Here is a 22,729-nt window from a genome sequence, read left to right on the forward strand (position 1 = left end):
CACAAACCATAATTTTCACAATTGTCAGATTAGGTCAATTGGGGTTTGCACTAGAGATTATGGGTCAATTAATTTAATCTGTGCTCAAATCCCCCCAATCCCCTCCCCCCCTCCCCAAGGTTATTTTCAAATTGTCATGATGTTGTAGAAACAACTGACACAGGGAATACAATTTGGGGTTCAAGATAATTATTATATGTTGTGTTTTGGTCTGGTGTGATACACTTTTATATATGGTTTTTTTTTTTTTTTTAAACTTTTGCTTACTGAATATTTATTGCACGAAATGACAATAAAACATGCTGGTAAATGGTTTAAAAACATAAATTATTAGATGTTTCCTATAATATCAAGTCGGTAGGTAAGTATGTGTTTATTAAACTATTAGTGTTTATCTGCTTTCATGATTTAAAACCATAAAGCATCCTTTGACTGCCCCCAAGTGGCCTCAAAAGATAACTAACGCCACACATTGTGAAGGGGTTTGGGCGCCAATGTATTATTGTTTATTGGGCATGGCGAAGTAGAATTTAAACGAATCACTGTTTTATCCCTAGTTGACTGATCCAATTGAAAACAATTTAAAGACTGTTCCTGTCCCCCCCCCCCCCCGAAAGCTCTAGAAGTTTTGTCTTCGAACTGACGTTGAACAACGACATTCACCATCGCTGTGTACTTTATACTCGGTTGTATAACTTTGTTCATATTTACTTTGTTTACTGAGCTGTTTTTCATGAAGCAGGTGAACAGAACATGGAAGACCTCAAAAGCAGACAATTTCCACAGCAGTGGTTATTGCAATAAAATGCGGACTAATTTCTTTTAGCTAGTTACAGTACTTACCCCTCAATTACCTCAGTGTCACTCAATTAATCATTAGTCTCTCTTGTGTTAATCCATTTTCTTGTGAGAACCAAAGAAAATGGATACAACTATGCATTCTATCCCCAAAAGCAATGAGAGCCCCCCCCCCGGCCCAGTCATTCAAGAGCTGAATGAGGTTCCATGTTGCTATGCAGTTGTTGTGGAAATACTGAAACGCCATTTATTAGGACGCCATTACTCTAAATTGGGGCCCAGGCTGAGATTGTCTAAAATATATCTTTTGACCGACCCCGTCAAACCCCGAGAAAGTGCCAGAGGTTCTGATGGGGTTTTAGCGGCGTGCCTAACGGCGTGACATGGTGAAACTGAGAGCGTAGAGTGGACTCATGTTGAGTTCCCCGAACCCAGCCTGACCCCAGACGGTGCTGACACACTGGCCGCCGGCCGTGACGAGCCGTGTTTCGGGTTACCCGGCGGCGGGACCCCGGCAGGCTCAAACACCGGCACAGCTTCCACAACCCGGAGCCGAGCTGAGAGCGCGCGCGAGGAGGTGAGCCTCGCTTCTGATTGGATACTGGGGGCAGGGGTAGCCGCAGAGGCAGCCGGTGATTGGTCGATTCTCGTGCCAGTCAGTCAGATCTACCTCACAACAGAGCGAAGCCGACAGAGCCGCTTCGCTCAATGTCAACGGGGCAGCAGCGAACACAAGAGGTTTTATAGCCAAGGCTCCGCAACCTGTCGCCGGGGCTCAAGCGGAAGGAATTTATCCCGCCAGGAGTCACGGGCGTAACTTTTCCCGTGTTTTCGTGCTGGTTGGATGTGTTTCGAGGAACGCTGCGTCTCAGAGGAGTGGCCTGCTGCTGAGATGTGAACTGTTGACTGTTACCGAGCAGCCACAGACAGACAAATCCCTCCAATGCACTGCAAGGTCGGTACCTACACTATGATGCAGACTCACGGTTTTAGGCGAGAATGTAGGTTTATTAGAATGGCTGGGACACAGAGTGTACATCGCCAATTCACTTGACCATGTATATTTCCCCCCGCTAATGTTGTGGTCTTCTTATTGCGTTTGACTTGACGCCAGGTCGAGCGAAGGAAGGAAATTACAAGGCGATGCCAGCATTTCCACTTTAAACCACTTTCATTTGTGTATGACATTAATGGGCTACATTTTGTGTCATGCGTCACAGTTTTTTTTCCCCAGTTGGCAAAGCCACAATTCATTTGGGATTTACTTCAGTAAGAAACTTTGAATCATCACATTTTGATTTTAGCGGTATTTGTCAATCCAGTGGCCCATTTCTGGAACTTTTTTCTGTCTTAAAGTCCTTTAGAAAAAAATAAACTAGACAAACCAATGTATGGTTTAGTTTTCCTCTCACAAAGAGATAACTAAATTGAGTTATACAGAACTTTAATATCATTAAATAATAATCAACTCTTTTCTTTAAAGCACCCGAGGGCCTTTCTTATTTCCATAGTTACATGTACACAGTCAATCATTTTGTAACATATGTCCTTGCATCAGAAATTGTTTTTGGCTTTTAGTTTGTGTAAAGATCGATTTTTCTTCGTCTGAATTTAAGTTTGAGTTTTCTTGGTGGCACGGAATACAAGCTTGCACATGGAGCTGCTTTGGCCCATTTGACTTGTTAGAAAAAAGGATCTTACTAAGCTCATTTGCTGAGCACTCGCGGAACCGTGCACCTGCTGCCACACTGATGGGTAGTTCCATGTGCCAGAACTGTCCGACTCTTTTAATTAGGATTTTCTTGCAGCTAGCGTCATCAATGTAATCTTAATGAAATTCTGCAAAGACTTACCCAGACACTACAACACTTCAACAATAAAGGAACCGAGAATTCATCGGAACATCGTCAAGAACATTTTTTGAAATAAATGAGTTATTCATTATGTTTTTCCTATTCTCTCAGCAGCCAGATGTAAACATTTATTTCTCATAATCTTGACAATATCCCATAATACACCAGGGCGGTGTTGCAAATTGCTTTATCCAAATTGTAAATCACTTTGCAGACTTTGTTTACATCTGCTCAACTGAATTTAGTTCCTGAATTATTTTGTTAGGATTTATTTATTTATTCTTTTACTGTCCAGTTGACCAGTCGAAGCACATGGTTACTCTTTGGTACCTATCTCATGCTATAGATGAGTAGCAGACTGGAATGATGCCATGAAGCAAAGAGTAAAAGTTGGGTTTAACTATGCATCAGGAGATGAGCCAGGAATTATAGAACAGCAGATCATGTGATGAAAGGATGAGGAGTTTTCCACAACTGTTTCTGCTGACAGCAAGTCTTACTGCGCTGCTTGCTTATACCATCTTCATGAAATCAGCAGATTTCCATTTGTTTCAGCTCAGTTTTTCTGAACTGTTTCCACCTACTTTGTTTTAGTGCATCCGTAGAGGCCTCTGCAGCTTTGGCACGGACACTCTGTTTATCCGGCGAATGGGATTTAGAGGTCAGCCTGCTTTTTTTTTTGGAAATGAGAAATATTTGCCCTATAGATTCCACTGAGGCCTTGCTCTCTGTTCCCAAAGCCTGCAGCCTTCATTGTTGCCCTGCTTTCACTGCTGAGCTCTTTATTCCTGTCAGCCATGTGTCTCAATTAACACACTGGGGAGCTTTGTGCACAGAGGGAGCTGTGCACAACGGTGGTGGGAATGAGAGGATATGGGACACAAGTGCTGGTGAAATGAGAGGGAAATGTATGAGAGTCTGTGCCTTTTTTTTTTTTTTTTAAAGGGGGAGGATCCGCAGCTACTTTAGGGGGGACAGACTGTATTAGCTGCTGCAATCAACAGTGGAGTGTTCAAGATAAATCTTTCATTGTTTGTTTGAGCGTCTGTTTGTTTGTCAGTTTGGAAATGATCAATTTCAATTGTGAAATTAGGATTTGTGTTTGTCAAAGCTGACAGTGTTCGCCGACCCATTGTTTTTCAACACGCATTGTACTGTTTTGGCTGTGTGTGGGTCATTGGAGGTCGATTTTTGGAACGCAACAGTAGCAAATGTTCAAGGGATTTGATAACACTCCATCCATCCTGCGTCATTGACTCAGCAGTGACAGTTATCCCGGCGGCAGCCTTGTTGATGCACTCGGATTCTGCAGCAGCAACACTTTCATTGGTCCCTGCGGTGCTTCTTCGGGCCTTCCCAAGCCAGCTGACTGATAACTCTCCACTGCAACCAGGGTTGACCTGGGAGCCTCCCATTAGACGTAGCCGTGCAGACAACCTTCACAGAAAGGAACCCTCACTGGAGACTCTGGCTCTGAGTTCAGCCTCTGCGAGGTGGAGGGTGTGAGCTGAGTCCCCCTCCAGAGGAAACTCTTGTCTTCCTCTTGTATCTACTAATTGCCTTGATTAAAGCTGCTGTTGGTGGCTTTGCAATCTGGTAAATCTGGTAAATGTCTGGTTATTGCGGACAATACTTGCAACTTGTAAAAATAATCATGACTTCGGCTGTGTTCAGACTGCAGGCGAATCTGATTTAAATCAGATACCTTCTCAGATCCGGCTGACTGTCCAAACTGTTTTTAGCAAGTGTCCAAATGGGATCTGGCTCTGTTCAGACTGGGCCACATTATATACCAATCTGACAGGCTGTCAGCTGATGTCACGGACAGTCCAAACCGATCGGTGTGTTTGGAGCCGTTCACACTGAGACGATTTAAAACTACTCCCCGAAGGTGGCTTCAATCCGATTTCATGTGACTTGTGACTGTTCTGGCTACAAAAAAGCCATCCGGTTTCAATCTGGATGGGCTAAAAATTGGATTTTGGCTGTCAGTCTGAACGTGGTTTAAGATTAACACGGATTTCAAGGCAACCAAAGCACTTGCCCTGAACAGACTGACGGAAGTGGGGCTGAAAAGAACTGCTCCTTGGACCACCACCACCAGGCAATGTGGACCAAGTGTCTTGCCCAAGGACAACACAAAAGGACTGAGCTGCACCACCAATCCTTCAAATCCAACTCCACCAACACAGGATGTCGCCCTGTGAGGGAGTGTGCAGCCGCAAAGCAGCGCGTGCCTGCACATTGTCTGTCATTTCCACCGTTTTCAACATCAGAATGGGTTAGCGTAGTTTGAGAATGGACGTGAAACGATTAAGTAAATGAGCAAACAGAGCTTGGCACGTGTACAAAAGCACTACCTAGTTTGATTGATGAAAGCACTCTTGCGATTATTTAATTGCAATCACATTAATGCAGAGCTCTACCTGAGAGCTTTATCACAATCAGCCACTTGCAAATGGAATGGTGTTTGTCTCGCAGCCATGAAGAAGTCAGAGAGAAGAAGAAGAAGAAGAAGAAGGGGCTGCAGAACTGCTTCCATTGTGTCTTCGTGATGTTGGTGCTGCTGTAGCTGCAGGAATGATTGTTCCTTTCGCTCAGTTTCGCACTGTGCTAACTTCAACACGAGACTGCGTGTGTTTTTTTTGTGGTTTTTTTTTGGACGTTCATCACGCGTCAATGCCTAATCCTCGGCAAGACAGGACAAACAAAAACACTCGGTCAGCGTCCATCACCAGGCAACCAAGTAGGTCTGATTCTCAAGTGAAGCAAAGTGCAAAGCAATCGGGCTTTCCCTCATTTATGTGTGTGCACAGTCGCAGAACTTCTAAAAATAAACACAACTTATCGCATCCTGTATATTGACAGCAATATTGAGGTGATTGTTGACGCTTCAAATAGTATTTTGCATTGCAGGGCCTTGGAAGACTTGTTCCATTTCCCTTATTGTGTAATACTTTTAAATGAATGCACATTTGCTGCTAAGATGTTCAGTTTTTTGTGCCCGTTGTTTTTCTCCTTACGCTCCTGCTCCAGTTTTATATTGACATGTTCATGCCATGCGCGACAGCCCCCTTTACTTTGTGTTTACCCCGATGAAAGGCTGGTTTAAGGCCGTGACGCTTTGTGCTGTGAAGCGGAGCCTCATCTCATCTTGGCAAGTCCTTTTTTTCCCTTTGCCGGAGATCAATGCTTATGTATTCATGGCGCGACAGCAGAAAAGGTGTTTGAAGGCCGGGGAGACCGTCAGCGCCGCAATAAAGAACTGCTTTGATACCCCGGCGCGAGTTTAAAATAGACTCATTCATCTCATCGCGAGGATGGATGAGGGAACATCTTTGAGAGTTGCCGTGTTATTCTGAGAGCTGCAAGTTTACACGTTTGTATCACTGAGTCAGTTTTTTTTAGTTTCTGCAGCCTTTCTTTGTGGTCTACGGTGTAGTTTCAGTCATAACTGCAAAGCTCATTCATTCTAGACAGAGTTAAGTGTGTTGTGTGTGTGTTTTTTTTTTTAAATCACACCACCTTTATCCGTTTATTGACATTTTCTCACATTTACTTTTCATCCCGGATGCTCAGAGAATTCTGTGTTTTAGCCTCCTGATATAACCGACACTTCCTTCTAGCTTCTGCGTGTTTGGTTTCAGGGGGTGGAACTCCTGGTCTGGGTGTTGTTGCTAACCTGGCAGCCGTGCCATTCCTCTTTGTGATTTCACAAAGGAACAATTTCCCACAACTGAGCATTTTCAGACATGCTTTCTGAAAGGTGGAGCGGGCCAAACGAGTAGAGGATGGACTTTGTTCATTTCTGGGCAGTTTAGACAGGCTAGAGACACGTTATTGCAGGTTTTGCAGCTAGTTGCAAGATGTTGCCACCTCATTTCACCTTTATTTCCCATGAGGCATAAGCAGAGTTTTGCTGTAAAAGCAACGCCATCCAATTATCACCCAATTACAAATGCACTTACGCATCCATGCACGCAAGGTCATGTTCAGTAAAAAAAAAAAAAAAAAAAAAAAAAAATTGTAAGCTTTTATGACCTGAACCATGCGAGTTTCAATCTGCACTGAAAAAGGTCATCAAAAATTACGAGTCCAGTGTGAATTAGAGAATTTTTGACAACATTTAAATCAGTGAAGTGAGCGTGATGTCGCTCTAAAATTAGAAATGGACGTTTATTCTTGGATCTCTCACCTGCTTGATTCCAGGTTACCTCTCTGACCGTCTCATGTCTGGATCCTGACAATATCATCTGTTCAACCTGCTCTCAGTACCCCTCCGCCCCCCTCCTACTCAACCTGTGGCCTATTTATACCCTCTAGACTCCTCCAAAGAAGCCAGCGAGGCTCCACAGACCTCTGTGTGCATGACAACTCGCAGGCGACCCGATCCGTTTGCTGCTCACTTTTTGCTTTGGTGGCTCGAAGCGAAGAAATTAAGGCTTCAGCAAGTGGAAACTCCAGAGATGTGCAAGAAAGCAACAGTGGCAAGCCGCTGAATGACAACGTGCCCTTTTTTGTTCGCAGCCACTGCCGGTGGATGCGGTTTTGGATGCAGCATGTGCTTGGCTTTGCTTTGCGGGCTGGAAGTTTTTCCCGGTCAAATTGAAACACAGAAATACATTACGTCACAAGGAATGTTGGCGGTTTTGTAATTACCAGGCAAGGACGGTACAAAGAATTTCCAGATGAAATGTATTTGAAGGTAAGTTTTTGTCTCATTTTAAAATTTGTTAAACAAAAGACTTTATGAGAAAAATAGATAGTATGTAACATATTTGTATTCATTTTATGCATTTTTATTTATTATAGGGAAGTCTTATAATAACTGTATATATTTTAATGTTAATTCACTTGCAAATGAGTTCATGCAGTACAGTCAAGTGTTTTTTAAAATTAAAATTTTTAAAGAAACATTTCAAATTTAGCTGCATTGAAACCAACAAATAACAGATTTACAACATAAAAATCTTTTTTTTTTTCCCATCAGTTATGAGTTAAGCCCAGGCTTCCCTGGGCTTCCCTTGCAGAATGACTGCTGTCTGCCCCTCTGACAGCAGCCCTGAAGGTGTGGGGGCCGGTGCTGCAGCAGGGGCAGGTGCAGCAGCCTCCAAGGGGGCTGGGCCGCCCGCCGCCACCGGGAGCATCTCAGTTTCTGGAGCCGAGAGCGGGGAGTCCACTGCGGAGTCTGTCAGAGGCTCCAACGGAGACTCGGCTGTGGTGACTGGCGTCCACAGACACTCGCGCTGGAGCCGCCAGGACAGCTCCGACATCAACACTGATGACGAGGGCGCCTGCATCCGCCGCCTGACTCCGCTGGAAAGGCTGAACCTGGATATGTGCCAGGATGAAAGGTATGGCTTCCCCCACCCCTTCATGTCGTATTATTGGCACTGCTATTAAAAAGGTGAGAAAGTAGTACGATGTGATGCGATCACAGGGTCGTCCGAGAGCTGACCGTCGGCAGGAGGATTGGGTTCTACAAAATTCGCGGAGAGATTGGCTGCGGGAATTTCTCCCATGTCAAAATGGGGATCCATGCCCTGACCAAAGGTAAAGGAAAACACAACACCTGCACCTATTAAACAGCACATGAGCAGAATTCGTGCTCCAAGAAAAAGCTGTCCCTATCGGCAAAGAAATTTGGCCCCTCATTTCTGTAGCAGAGGGATTGAACACAGTATGCACGATGAAGGAAGCTAAATAATTGCACAAGTCAGTGTTTCCTGTAGGGTTATGATGGATACACTTTTTTTGGGGGGGGTGGGGGGGTTGTCTTCTAAGAGGCATGCTTGTCTTGGAAGATCATTTTATCCAACAAACACCCCAAATAATTGTCGGCGAACACTGCAAGTTTTTACATGATTTTTCGAAAACAAGAAATTATTTATGACTTGCGCACATGTTGATCTTTAAACAAATTAGACTCTTGGTAGACACTCGGAAGGGTTGTTTCTATTCTAAAAACTGTAGAGATTTTGACCAGATGTGTTGCCTAACCCATGATATTATTGATATATGTAATACATAAATTAACAATATTTAACATATCTTTAAATGTGTACCTATCCCACAGCTGAAGGCTAGTTCATTAACTCATATGATCCACTGCAAAGGCACTGCAGAAATGTTTTTTTTTTCTCTGGATTAATACAATTAGTCAGCTAGAATACTTGCAGGTTTGTCCTTCTATGGCCATTGACTGGTGGCTGATTCAGCCAAACGGCTGCTGTCTGCCCTTGAACAGACGGATTGATTAGAGATCTCTGGTTTCCCTGGCGACGGCTAAAAATGCCGCACGCCTCATCAAAGCCTGCGCAGAGGAAGAGGAGGCGGAAGAGGACATAGTGTGTGGCTTTGTGCTCGTGTGATCGACTGTGGGGCTGCGCACATAGAATCGCGAAAGGAGGCCAAATTATTTTGCCCAGCAAAAACAATATGGGCCGTGATGCATTCGGGTGCCCCTGCAGAGGGATATGCTGAAAGGGATCCCAATGGCAGCCTTAATAATGCATAGTGAAGCAAAATCAGATATGTCTGCATTGTGTCGCAACCTCAGATCATTTTATGTATTCAGTTACCTGGGGTCTGTCATACCCAGCGATATTAATCATTTAGCTGCGTGCGGTAGCGATATCAGGTGTTTGAATTCAACCTGCGCATTGGATATTCTGATCTACACTGTGGAATGAAGTCGTTGATAACAATGTTATTTATGTGCACACTGACCTGAACATTGTAGGTCTAATGTGTCTTAATGTGAACACATTTGTGTGTTTGCTGTATCAGGTAGAGTGGTTTGCAATGTAGGGCAATCATTTTATTTGATTTTTTTCCACTGCTATCGTGTCTGTTGGTGATAGCGCTGCTTTGGCCGTGTGCTTTTCAATGATATTCTAAACTAAGACCTCACTCCTGCTTGAACTTCATTTGTTCCTCCAGACAAAGTAGCCATAAAGATTCTAGACAAAACCAAGTTGGATCAGAAGACGCAGAGGCTGCTCTCCAGAGAGATATCCAGCATGGAGAAACTGCACCATCCCAACATCATACGCCTCTATGAGGTTTGATTCACTTTTTTTTCAATATAGACTGCGGTGTAATCTTGAGATCTTTTCTCAGCGGCAACAAGTGCACTGACTGTGTTTTGCTGCGCAGGTGGTGGAGACGCTGTCGAGGTTGCACCTGGTGATGGAGTACGCAGGGGGAGGAGAGCTCTACAGCAAGATCACAACTGAGGGAAAGCTCTCGGACGCTGAGAGCAAGATTGTCTTTGCTCAGATCCTCTCTGCTGTCAAACACATGGTCAGTGCCTGCACCGCTCAGCCAAAGCATTCCGACAAACAAAAGAGAGAATTTGTCAGCGGCTCAGAATTTACGGCGAACTGTTGGCATTGAGCAAGAATGATGTTGTTATTTACAAAATCTTGTTTGTCATTTTGAGGTTATATTGAATCCAGCCCTGTTTTCCATGCGGTCAATAAACGCCCCTAAAATGGGAAAGGTTAATGTTTTCCTTCCTTTGCGATGTCACAGATGGCAGCCCTGTGTTTATCCTCTTCTGAAACTGTTTTATCAGTTTTACCTGTTTTAAGAGGAAGATAAAACCCAGTTTTTGTAAAGGAGGAGGCTGCAAACAGATTGTTTTCTCGAGAGCTATTTAGTGTGTGTCTTTCTTATATCATTTTGTGGGGCTGCTTCACTGGAGTCCGTGATGAAAACTAAAGAAAAGGAAATTATTATTATAGTATTAGTATTGAATTGAAAAAAAAACAAAACATATATCTTTTTTAATTTTTTTATTCCCCATGAAGGTACTTTTCATTTTAGATGTATGGAATCATATTTAAACACAGAAGTAGATTCTTCAATAACGCCGTCATCTTTGTGCCACTGCAGCATGAAAACAACATCATCCACCGCGATCTGAAGGCCGAGAACGTCTTCTACACCAGCAGCTCCTGCGTCAAGGTGGGCGACTTTGGCTTCAGCACGCTGAGCCGCCGCAGCGAGACGCTCAACACGTTCTGCGGCTCCCCGCCTTACGCCGCGCCTGAGCTCTTCCGGGACGAGCATTACGTGGGCATCTTCGTGGACATCTGGGCCCTGGGGGTGATGCTGTTCTTCATGGTGACGGGCACCATGCCGTTCAGGGCCGACACCGTCGCCAAACTGAAGCGCTGCATCCTGGAGGGGGCCTACGTGCTGCCGCCGTGGGTGCCAGAGGCGTGCCAGCGGCTGGTCCGGGGAATCCTCCAGCCCACGCCGTCCGAGCGCTGCACCGTGGAGCAGATGATGGGCTGCGAGTGGCTGCTCCCCGTGGACTTCCCGCGCGCCTTGGAGCCCTTCAAACTTGACCCGTGCTACCTGGCCGAGAGCGAGCCTTCCGAACTTCTCGAGGAAGACGTGGCGGTCAAGTCTTCGCTGGAGACCTTAGGGATCACCTCGGAACACATCCTCAACAACCAGGGTAAAGACTGCCGGAGCTCCATCACAGGGGTGTACAGGATCCTGCTGCACCGCGCGCACAAGAGGCGCGCCGTGGAGAGCGCGCCCGCGGTCGCAAAAATAGCCGGGTCCACAGGCAAAAAAGAGCGGTTAAAAGTGTACCGTAGTTTGAGGCACACATCTAAGCTCTGCGTGATTCTGTGACAAAATGCTGTGCGCCGCTCTGGACAACATGGTAAATATATGTATGGAATGAGAATGCATGGATTCCCTTTGAAATAAAAAAAAAGTTCTCGTTTTAGCAATTTCATTTAATATTTTGGTGACTTTGCATCTTTTATCTCATATACAGAACATATCTTTTTTTTTATTTAATTTAATTTGGGAAATAAATCTGCATTTTGTAAAAGTAATGTTTCTAATCTTAATAGGGAGCATTCGGTTTTATGAGTTTGTTTAGGAAATGTTGATTTAGTAATTTATTGAGGACATTAGACTGGGCCAGTTTCCTCCGTTGCTCTGTTATGCTGGAATATGAGGAATGCTGATTTCTATGTAGCATAAATTACAGAAAAGTGCATAGATCCAATGTGTGCGCTTGTTTTTTGTTTTTGTTTTTTTGCACTGTTCTAGGATGCCTTTGCTTTCTTTCATTTTATTAACTCTGTCTGATTGTGGTGGTACTATGGAGAGAGATCATACTTTACCTTCTTTTACCTATTTGTCATGTATCTCTATGAGATGTAGATGTCTTTAAGACTGGGTAAGCTGAACGACCTCCCTCAAATTATTTCTTGGCTTTAAAAGCCAACAGCTATTTTTGAATTCTGAGCAGGGACCAACATAGCTACTAAGTAATGCTTAGTCGATATGGTGGTATATGTTACAAGGTGCCTAACTTTCAGTTTTACACGTGGCTATATAACTTTCTGTGCTGAAGGTGGAAATATGGAACATTTTAATTATTTTGTGTTCAGTTATCTCATGCCTTGAGAATGCTTGTGCACTGGTTTAAATAAAGATTCAATAAATCAACTCTCACATCCTTGCCATCGGTTTTCTACCATCACCCTGATTTTCAAAAGAAAAAAAAATGTCGTTAAATTTGTTATTACAGATTCACTTAGTCTTAGAATTTCTTCCCGCATCCTACTTACCACATTTGTAACGTTTTGCGGGCATGCCCTCCGCTACAAACGGTGTATGAAATTCTTCAAGGAGGATGCGGTCCGTGGGGCGTATACAGTATACTACATTTCCCAGAAGCACGGTGAAAAGCGCGTCGAGAAACGACTTCCGTCCGTACGTGATGACGCATTTTTTGCCTCGTTGGAAGGTGGTTTCTGAAGGAAGCGCTGTGACTGTAGCGAGCGAAGAAACGCTGAGTATACAGACCAAAGACGACGCCGGACGCTTACACTTGAATGGTGTTTTGTGTGTTTTCATCGAACGGTAAGTACAAATACAAATACAGTTGCACTTGCGTGTTACGATTATTCGTTTGGTGGACACAGTGGGGAAACGCCCTCTTTGATTATAACGCGATAGCAATATTTAATGCTAAAACTGTCTCGACAAAATGCCCCAAAGGCATTTGTTTCGTTTTGTTGCACACAGTGCTCCATCAGACCCGTATGTTAAAAATTCTCGAGCCATATTCATTGCTTTGACCATTGCAATGTTGGCAGGTCAGTAGATTTTTGACAAATTGTGCTGCGGCACAATCATCCTATTTAGTAAGACAATAGAGAATACATGAATCCGGCCCGCTTGTTTAGTTATTCATGCATCTATTTATTTGTACCACAATATGATCATCTATTGCAGAAAACATTACTTCCGCCATTTAAATATGTATGTATAGAAGGATATTTGTTTTGACACCTGATCTGTAATTCCGATCTTGTGACAAAAGGCGGATGTGGGCGGGGCTCCGTATTAGATGATGTCATGACGAATCGTGAAGATGATGCAATGTTAAAGCAGCCCCGGTAGCAAGTGCGTGGCACATACTGTAACTGTGCTAGTTTCTACGTTTGAATTTGTGCGTTATGATTGCAACCAGCCGGAATAATAAGCAGACACACATTTTATTGTCACTGTCTGTTGACACTGTGACAAACTTCAATTATACTTCAATACCGAAGTATAAACCATAAGCCATCACTCAGACGAAACAACGGCAAAAAAAACCCAAAACAAAACAAAACAATTTAAGATAAGTGCAAGTAATTGATAATTGTCAAATAAAAACAACAACAAATAAATGAATATAGTCAGATAAAAAAAGAATGCAGCATATGACGCAATAATAATAAATACCAATGAGTTAGTGGTCTTTGATTACTTAATAAAACTTGTGTTAAAACCTCACATACAAGTTGTGGTATAAATGTGCATGAGCAGTATAAAAACACATGTTCACTGTGTGGAATGACAATAAAACACTTTCAAAAATATATGATAATAATAATAATATGTATATACATATCATTTTTTCTCTTAGGCAGGCAGTTTAATCATCAGCTTCCTAAACTTAAATATCCCACACAGTGCGTGCACTAGTGTGAAGCTGATATATTATTGAATTCAGTAAAAATGGGTCAAGTTTTTGCAAACACTGAGTGCCACTGTGTTGGTGCAGATGTCATTCAGGGAGGACCTACCAGACATGGATGGGCCAGATCTGTTGGGGCTGCTGTTCAGTGGAGAAGACCAGGGTTGTGATGGCTCCCTGTTTCCTGTTGAGAATGATCTGATTGAGTCGTGGCTGTCTGAGCAGGATGTAAGGCTTTTATTTGAAAAATTAATATGTTTGTTAATAGTATTTTAACATGAAAAGGTGCTTTCTGACATTTATTTTAATTTGTAGTCAGCATATTGTCTGTGTCTAACTTTAGATTGATCAAATCGACAAGGTTATTTTTTTTCTAAACTGGGTGATGACACCTGTGGTCTTGTCTTTGTAAACATAGTTACATAACTGACTGTATTTGTACTTTTATTTGTAATGTATCATAGTAAACCATATCAACACCTCAGAGCCACTAGGAACTAACCAACACGACTGCCCCTTTTTTCCATCCAGATATTAACAGGCGTAGACACTGAAGACTTCCTGTCCAGCCTCTTAGAGGGAGATGACAACGACGGTGCCGTCTGTCCATCACGCTCTCCTGCCGGCAGCGACAGCGGCATTTCTGACGACAGCAGCACTGGGGTCGGAAACGGCAAACCTCTGGGTTTCCTGAGCCCAGATAGAAGTGACACTGACAATGTGCCGAGTCCCAGTTCCTCCCCGGCGAGCTCGGTGCACTCTGACCCTGCCCTGCTTCTTGAGGAGGTGCAGACAGAGAGCCAGGAGGCCTTGGTTGTCCAGACAGATCACTGCTACTCTCTGCTGCAGAGCAGGGACCTCGACATGGACGACCTGCAGAGTGTGAGGGCGGAGAAGCCAGACACTGATGTCTTCATTGATTTAGGTATGTGTTGTGCAATTTTCATGCACTCACAAGTTTTAACATGCGGATAGTGTGTGAATGTTGTGTTTCTTCTTTTAGATGACTATGTGAGTGAAGCAATGGAGGAGGATTTTACCACTGAGCTGCCTTGCACTTTGTCTATTGAGGACTCAGCACAAAGTATCAGTGAATCCAGTCAAACAGACCAGGTGCGTTTTGTTGTGTTAATCCTGAAGTCATATTAGTGTAGATGGATTTCCTACACTTGCTTTGACACTGTTCTCTTTCTTCACTCCAGTTCCAGTTCAAAGAAATTGTGCTGTCTGAGGAGGAGAAGCGCCTTTTGTCCAAAGAAGGGGCAACTATTCCTACACACATGCCTCTCACGAAGGTAAGTTATCATTTGGCTGTGAAACATTGTCGTCTGTGACACCAACGCCTGGCTTAAAGTCTCCTAATTCATGACCAGGCGGAGGAGCGGACGCTGAAGAGGGTCAGGAGGAAAATCCGCAACAAGAAGTCTGCTCAAGAGAGTCGCAAGAAAAAGAAGGTTTATGTTGATGGACTGGAGAACAGGTGAGAGAAGATGCCCACACTGTTGTGAAGAGAATCTCTTACCAATACATCAGGACAAATTCATGTCATGTCAAGTCATGGATAGAAACAAGAATGCATCAAAAACTCAAATTAGATTTGGTTTGTTCTGCTAAACAAAAATATGTTGCTTTAAGGATGAATTTATTTGGATTTACAACATTTTGACACAACTACAAGTCAAAGTCTAAAGTCCTAAGTCCCCGCTATCATTTTCATCAACAGGGTTGCCATCTGCACGGCGCACAATCTGGAACTCCAGAAGAAAGTCCAGTTGCTTCAGAAACAGAACATGTAAGAAGAAAGTTTTTCACATGTCGGTACATTCACTAGTCATTTGTCATCCGTTACACCGCATGTGGCCTCTGGTTCAAACAGGTCGTTGATAGATCAACTCAAGAAGCTGCAGGCCGTGGTGAAGCTATCAACCATGAAGACCAGCACCGCCAGCACCTGCGTCATGGTATATTTACCCTTCTCTGCCCATGTTGCTCAACCTTTTTGTTTCCGTGCACGTCGTTGCAGTATGGTTTCACGGCTGTCTTCTGGGCTTTGTCCACTAGGTGTTCCTGCTCTCGTTCTGTCTCATCATCTTCCCATCAGTCAATCCGTTTGCCAGAAACACGGAGCAGAAGGGAGTCTACACTCCCCCCTCCGGTAAGTTGCCCTCAAATAGAAAGTCCTTCCTTGTTGGGTGTGGTTGTAAAGTACTTTCAGTGAATGTGAGGGTGTAGATTTTCTAGTGATAACCTAGTTTGACTTTTTGTACTCGTCTGGATTGGTTTCAGCTGTTCCTCTAACCAATTTGGCCCGTTGTTATCTCTTGCAGTCTTTTCCAGGACGTTGCGCTCAGTGCCACAAGAGCTGGCTGAACCGGTGTCTTATGTGGAGTCGGTGGAAGAGGAGATTCTCTTGGTCCCACACGCTGAGGTGGAGAATGTGAAAGCCATCTTTGCCGGCGGCCAGAAGAATCACACCCCCGACTACCAAAGAGTGGAGCAGTCCGATTCAGAATCAGGAGTCAACAGCAACTCTTCGTCTGACTTCCCCGGTGCCGGCCAGGCCAAAGAAGTGGTACCAGGTCCGAACGGGGCTTCGCAAGAAGGATCCATTGATGCAAAGGTGGCCCCTCCCGTGACATATGACATGACCGGATCCAAGGAGAACTGGATAGACCGAAACCCTCCATCAGTCATATTACCGCAGCACCGCTTCGATGAGATGTAGTTGATGCTGTTGATCGTTTTAACCAGCAGAGGGAGCCATTTTCCTGATGCCTAAGATAGCAGAGGGAAGCGTATTTTTAAATGCAGGAGAAGCGGAATATGGCAGTAATGATCCAATTTTTTGAGTATACAGTATGTGCCCCCCCCCGACCCCTCCAATATGCTACTGTTACTTCATTTGCACTTTGTTTGATGACCTAATTCCAGGCAGGAATAACTGGAGAGAGATTGCCATTTTTAGCAGCGCCAGCTTGCGTTGGTGGAGATTACACTGATTATGACGCACTCCGCACACAGGGCTCACACCGTATTGTACAAAGTGGTGCTAATTAACAAAATCTGGTTTTGACTGTAGTAGAAAAGACCTCCAGCACTGGCCTCCAGCAGCTACCTGACACAAGCAGGTCGTCAGTGATTTTCCCCTGTAGTGAATTATTGCTGATGAAGTAGTCCGCAGCAAAATAGCCTGAGCCATCCATTGCGTAGTAGAGTAGTGGCTGCTTAATTCTCATCAAGCTTGATCTTCGTGGTTGACCATCGTAATGCTTATAAGCCATTGCAGGACATTTGGCCGTTAGAAGACGTGTAAATTTAGCTAATTCCCTTGTAACAAGGGTTTCCATGCTTTTTTTTTTTTATTTTTTTTTTTAGAAAAGATGTTTTTATTTTTTACAGTGAAGCAAGGAGGAAATTCTGCAACGCCAGTAACAAGGCTCATGTAATCATTGTCAATCAAACACAGTCGACCCCTCCCCCATCCTCTCTCAGTATCTCTCGTAAACTATATGGGACTATTTCTGTGTTGATATCTATGTAGGAAATAACTGGGCACCTGCGTGCGTGGAATAAAGGGGTTTGATACGTTGGGTCAGTAAAATGTGGTGCAGGAAAATCTGCTTAAAAATGTAATGACCTGTTTTGTCAGTGAGGCATTTTTATCCGTTTTTGTGTATTATTATGTTACTGTTCTTAATATATGGGATATAAATGGTGTTTAAGTTGTCTTTTGTAATGGTACAACAGTAGATGAGATTTCAAATGTTGAACAAATGCACTGACATTTGACATAGAGTCCAAGAAGGGATTGTAAAAAGACTGAGATGATTGTACATTGAAACTCTTTATGTATAAAACGTGTCTGAACTTCTATAATAAACTTTTTATAAATCGTATAGATTCATATCTTATTTTGTCTGCTGACACAACTTGATGTCATCCCTGCTTCTCCTGACTGCTGCAGGTTTCAGGGGGGTAATTACTCATTCCTTACAACTGTTTAGGGATTTCCCCTGACCACCCTCTAGTCAAAGGACAACTTTCAGAAGTGTTGAAAATGCACATTTTCTTTGGATAAAAGGCTTTCAAATTGTTATGAAATGTATCTACCATAACATTCTAAATTGTCTGTAGGTGTGCATGTGAGTGTGAATGGTTGCCTGTTTCTATGTGGCCCTGCGATGAACTGGCTCCAGCAGACCCCCGTGACCCTGAATAGGAATAAGCGGGTATAGAAGATGAATGAATGAATGTGTCTACCATCAATCTGTCTAATCTCGTTTCAATTCTTACTATTTGGGTCACATTTATTTATTTAATGATCATGTAACGTTCTTGAAATGTGTTGCAGCTTGTGTTTCACTGTTTATTGGAGTCTGTGTTAAGGACCCTTTGAGAGGGTGTTCGCACGGGTTTGTGGGAGTTCTTGAGAATTATTTAGACACGTCTAGTCTCCGGTTCTGGCTGAGGGGTTGATGGAGAAAAGGCCTGCATTAGAGATTGTTGGAAGCAATAATAAAGCCAGCTGATGACCCAACAACAACGTCTAGTTACTGAGGAGCACAACAATACTACTACTACTACTACTTCTACTACTACTTCTACTACTACTACTACTACTACTAATAATAATAATAATAATTTCACTTCACATAGTACTTCACAACCTTTCTCCTTCCCCGACAAACAATATTACACATAATCTCAACTGTCGGGCAACAACAACAGACAGTGACAGTCTGGTGAGTCACTATTACGCGTTTGGAGTCATGAGTCATCAGCTCGCCCGACATGTCAGAACATAATACGTCCAGAACGAGATACTGGATGAGACGAACGGCCGGCAGAGGGCGCCGCATGCTCAGCTATCCAACCCTTTGCTGTGAGAGAAAAGGGGGAATTTCTCAGGTGGCGTTTGTGCAGGTTTGGTTTAAAGATCATGCGGCCATCCATCATGTGGGCGCGCGTGTTTGTGTTCAGTCAAATGTCAGTGTGTTTCTGTAAGTGACTCATCACTCAACAACAAGGCGCATTTCACAAATAAACAACTCGGATTTCATACTACCCGTGTCTGATTAACGTGCATGTTGGATTTAGCATTTAGCCCACCAGATCCAATTATTTCATAGGCATGGAGCTCACAGAGGAGCAGGCAGGCATCCGGTGCGTAAACACGCACATCTGTCCCAGAAAGACAATGGTGTTGAATGTAAACACCGCGCGTGGACCTACTGATAAGATTATCTGGCACGTGCCCATGGCGGCGGGGGGGGGTTAACGCGCAGCTGTCGGGCATCTGCCTCAAAGATACAGTGGGGGCAATTAGGAATAGGCTGCACGCATACACACACACACACACACACACACACACACACACACACACACACACACACACCTGACCTGCACGTTGGAGATCCATGGCGTCCTCTTAGGGGAGTGTGTGTGTGTGTGTGTGTGTGTGTGTGTGTGTGTGTGTGTGTGTGTGTGTGTGCCCATTGTGGCTGCGCACAAAAAGTGCCTCCTTCATCCCTCACCCTCACGCAGCACCCAGCAGCCACTCCACAAGCCGCAAAGAAACGACACGCGTCATGTCAGCTCAGCAATTAGACGCTGTTTGGAACGGGTGAACAACAAAGTGACGTGTGTGACAGTCGGACCGCAAGCTGTTTTTGTCACCCGCGCCAGAAAACAGCATTAGGGATCCTCCTCCTCGCCCTGGACCTCCTTTCAGGAGCCCAGTCAGGTCAGGTCCGGTCCGGGACGGCCAGTTGCAGTTTGTGTGACCGCCGTAAACACAGCGGCCCGTTAGATAACGTGTTGGTTGGTGAAGCGCAACTTGTTTATTAAGGCCAAGACGGGCTGGACTTCGGGGAAAGTTTAGACAGACTATTAATAGCATGGCACAGTGATTCCCCAGCGCTGGGAAAGTCCACGATGGATGCTGCTTGTTCTAGAATGTGTCTTGGAATCAACCAGTCAACCAATCAACCAGTCAACCAATCAACCAATCAATCAATCTATCTATCTATCTATCTATCTATCTATCTATCTATCTATCTATCTATCTATCTATCTATGCTCGACCACCTGCCATAATGACCCCGTGGCATTCGGGGATAAAGCATAAAAAAACAAGGTGCACCACTTTCAGCAGCAGCAGCTGCAGCCGCGGACATGTGGCTTAAGCCAACTTCAGGGTGCTTTTATGCCTCCATCGATATAGGTCACATTAGTGCCAACGCAGTGCGCCTGTGTTAGAAGCAGGTGTTTTTCGCTGTTTATGCCGCTCTTGTGTCATGCTTTGTTGTGTCAGCCGCGGTGTTTGCACAGACTTTGAAAAAAATCCACCGTAATCGGGAATTTGGACCTTCTTTGTTGATGCTGGGTGTTGACAAGGTTGTGTGGAAGGTGCAAGGGGCTTTCTCGACAAAAAAGGAAAAGAGAGAGAGAGAGAGAGAGAGAGAGAGAGAGAGCCTGTAATCTTGTCCCCACGTGGGGTTGTCAACATGCTCCGAGTCGTTTCCCCCCCCCCGGCGGCGGGGACTTCTTTGCTTTACTCACCCAGGGCCGCTCTTAGCCAATGGCAGCAGCCGGCACGGGAAGGCCCGCCCCTTGCCGAGAAACATCGGCGGGCGGCTATAAATTGCGCCGCTGAGCCGAGAGTCTCAGAATATCGCAAGCAGAGCACGGAGATTTAACACACTCACACAGCACCGCCAGCCGGACCCGCTGATCAGCCGCTCGGTTCACTTCACCGCGACTTTTTCTTCTGCGCGTTGGCGTTTGGATTATAACTATGACTCTGGAGGAGATCCGCGGACAGGACAGCGCCATGGAAAACGCAGACAGGTAAATATCCAACACCGCCACGATGCCGTCACGGCTCCTGGAATCGGCGTGTTTCTCGGAAGCTCAGTGTTTTGATCGACTGTTTTTTTTTCTTTTTTCTTCTCTTGTCCTTGTCAAGGGTGCAAAGTGCAGGCGCAGCGCTGGGGGAGCTGCTGCTCGCCGCCAAGAAGCAGGACTACCTGACGGTCGGAGTTTACGAATCCGCCAAAGTCATGAATGTGTGAGTATTTTTTTTTTTCTTCCCCCCTTTGTTGCCAGTTTTAGCCTTTATTCTTAATTCCTCGCGAGTTGCAGAAGTTCGACGTGGACATGTGCTGACCTCGTGTCCTCTCTCTCTCTCCTCTCTCCTCCACCCGCAGCGATCCGGACAGCGTGGCTTTCTGCGTGCTCGCCACCGACGACGAGTACCAGTGCGACATCGCGCTGCAGATCCACTTCACGCTCATCCAGGCGTTCTGCTTCGACAACGACATCAACGTGGTGCGCGTCAACGACATCGCGCGCCTTGCCGACCTCGTGGGTGCAGACGAGAGCGGCGAGCCCAAAGACGCACACTGCATCCTCGTCACGGTACGCCTCTCCCTCCTCCCTCCTCCGAGCACCCACTCAGTCACAGCCGGTGAATCATGCATGCATCATCCTCCTGGCTGGGATATTTATTTATTTATTTCCTTCTTGCTCTGTGGAGCTCTGAGTCTAAATCCGTCTCCTCCTCCTCCTCCTCCTCCTCCTGCAGAGCCCCAGTGCAAACCCGTGGAAGGACCCAGCTCTGGACAAGCTGAGCCTGTTCTGCGAGGAGAGCCGCAGCGCGTACGACTGGGTGCCCACCATCACCCTGCCGGAGCGCTGAAAGGGACACGCCAACGCACGACGTTTTTCGCGCGATGACGGTGAAAGAGAATGTCAAGGAGCTGAGCTTCAGCCGACCTGGTGTGGTGGGAAGGAGGGGGTGTCGAAGCCTTTCTGCCCTCCCGGTGTTCTGGATTAAGAGGCCAGGAGGGGCTGCTGCCCACCCCCCAGGAGAGAGGGTGCAACTTTCAGACGCCCTCTGGGTTCGGCGTGCCCGTTGTGGTTGTTGCCCCCAGAGGGATGGCTTCCAGTTCAGAGGAGTGAAGAGTGGACTGGGTCGAGTGGGAAGGAAGGAAGAAAGAAAGCCTGATGGACACTAGGAGGAGGACTTTGGCGCTGTGCTTCACCAGCTGGGAGCGGCTGTGCAGGGGCCACGCTGATGGAGAACGGTGCAAGAAAACGGACTTCTGAAAGTGCTGAGGCTGGACTGAGCTGCACCAGAGTGGACGGGCGAGCAAGGAAGTTCTTTATTTGGAAGAGAGCGTCTGCAGACGCCTCATTGGACTTTGTCGTTGCCAAGCTCAGCTGTCGGGAAGATCTGGGAATAAGCAGAAGTGTTGCTTGCAAATACTGACCTGAGCTGTGACTCTTGTTGATGGACTATTATTGATTTTGATTTTTTTCTTTGAAATATGCAGACACACCGATGCAATATTTTTGCTTCAATTGTACTGATCTGAAATGATGGTGAATAAACATTTGATATCAAACTCTAAACGCCTTTGTCAGAAATCGTGTTTCCCATCCGGGTTCTCTTTTAGCACCGCAGCAACGTCTGCAGGGGGAAATTTCAGCATGTGTGTCGGTATCAGGAAGGAGCTGCATGACATCAGCCACTGAGTAAGAGGGGAGGAAGTCAGACGGAACACGTGGGTGGGAGGGTGGGTGTGTGGGGGAGAGGACGGAGCGCTGCGTGGCTGAGAGCGAGCGAGCGAGAGAGAGAGAGAGAGAGAGAGAGAGAGAGAGAGAGACGCTTGTCGGAGAGAAGGGGAGAGTAGAGCGGTTGCGACATCACACTGCCCGTGACGTGTTGCTCTTTCCAGGCACTCGTCATCTACTGCTGGTAGGCCGGCCGCCTCATGTGACATCTCTCACAGAGTGCCAGCAGCAGAATCGAGGCCAAGGGGCTTGGGGCGGGGGCAGCAATCTGACAGGAAATAGCTTTCTTTTGTTTTATGTGTTCAGACAGCGAAGGCTAGAGACAGAGATGTGTCTGAACAGTCTGCTCCGTTGCCGTTCGGTGCATTGGGGTGGAAAAGGGAAGGCTGTCTGGTATTCAAGTAACCCAATTTCACCCTCACACACACACACCCCCCCCACCAGAGAGCTGAGATCAAATTTAGAACCAGAGATGCGCTGTGGGGAAAAGTGTTGA

The 22,729-nt window shown here is 45.4% G+C and overlaps 3 protein-coding genes across 5 annotated transcripts; all 3 read left to right on the forward strand.

Moving 5' to 3' along the window:
* Positions 1-1,063: 1,063 nt before the first annotated feature.
* nim1ka (NIM1 serine/threonine protein kinase a) lies at positions 1,064-12,134 on the forward strand. Of its 2 annotated transcripts, none has more exons than XM_076049499.1 (7): positions 1,064-1,753; positions 6,861-7,356; positions 7,642-8,005; positions 8,092-8,204; positions 9,594-9,715; positions 9,810-10,010; positions 10,551-12,134. In XM_076049499.1, exons 3-7 carry the CDS (start codon positions 7,683-7,685, stop codon positions 11,301-11,303), a joined length of 1,512 nt encoding a protein of 503 aa, XP_075905614.1. In that variant the 5' UTR covers positions 1,064-1,753; positions 6,861-7,356; positions 7,642-7,682; the 3' UTR covers positions 11,304-12,134. The 2 variants fall into 2 exon arrangements, with proteins under 2 accessions (XP_075905614.1, XP_075905615.1); XM_076049500.1 differs by having other exon boundaries at positions 1,065-1,753; positions 9,810-9,956.
* A 271-nt stretch (positions 12,135-12,405) lies between these two features.
* On the forward strand, positions 12,406-17,552 carry creb3l3l (cAMP responsive element binding protein 3-like 3 like). The gene is made up of 10 exons (XM_076049501.1): positions 12,406-12,551; positions 13,744-13,884; positions 14,188-14,581; positions 14,660-14,769; positions 14,859-14,951; positions 15,030-15,136; positions 15,380-15,448; positions 15,533-15,617; positions 15,718-15,811; positions 15,984-17,552. Exons 2-10 carry the CDS (start codon positions 13,744-13,746, stop codon positions 16,379-16,381), a joined length of 1,491 nt encoding a protein of 496 aa, XP_075905616.1. The 5' UTR covers positions 12,406-12,551; the 3' UTR covers positions 16,382-17,552.
* Positions 17,553-20,321: 2,769 nt separating this feature from the next.
* On the forward strand, positions 20,322-22,071 carry gadd45ga (growth arrest and DNA-damage-inducible, gamma a). Of its 2 annotated transcripts, none has more exons than XM_076049480.1 (4): positions 20,322-20,505; positions 20,624-20,725; positions 20,865-21,124; positions 21,242-22,071. In XM_076049480.1, the coding sequence occupies exons 1-4, from the start codon at positions 20,453-20,455 to the stop codon at positions 21,391-21,393; spliced, it is 567 nt and encodes a 188-aa protein (XP_075905595.1). In that variant the 5' UTR covers positions 20,322-20,452; the 3' UTR covers positions 21,394-22,071. The 2 variants fall into 2 exon arrangements, with proteins under 2 accessions (XP_075905595.1, XP_075905596.1); XM_076049481.1 differs by having other exon boundaries at positions 20,330-20,505; positions 20,865-21,075.
* The last annotated feature ends 658 nt before the right edge of the window (positions 22,072-22,729 follow it).

Source organism: Nelusetta ayraudi, unplaced genomic scaffold, assembly GCF_046127955.1.
Source record: "Nelusetta ayraudi isolate G7.1 ecotype Tasmania unplaced genomic scaffold, CSIRO-AGI_Nayr_v1 ptg000116l, whole genome shotgun sequence".
Taxonomy (NCBI): Eukaryota; Metazoa; Chordata; class Actinopteri; order Tetraodontiformes; family Monacanthidae; genus Nelusetta; species Nelusetta ayraudi.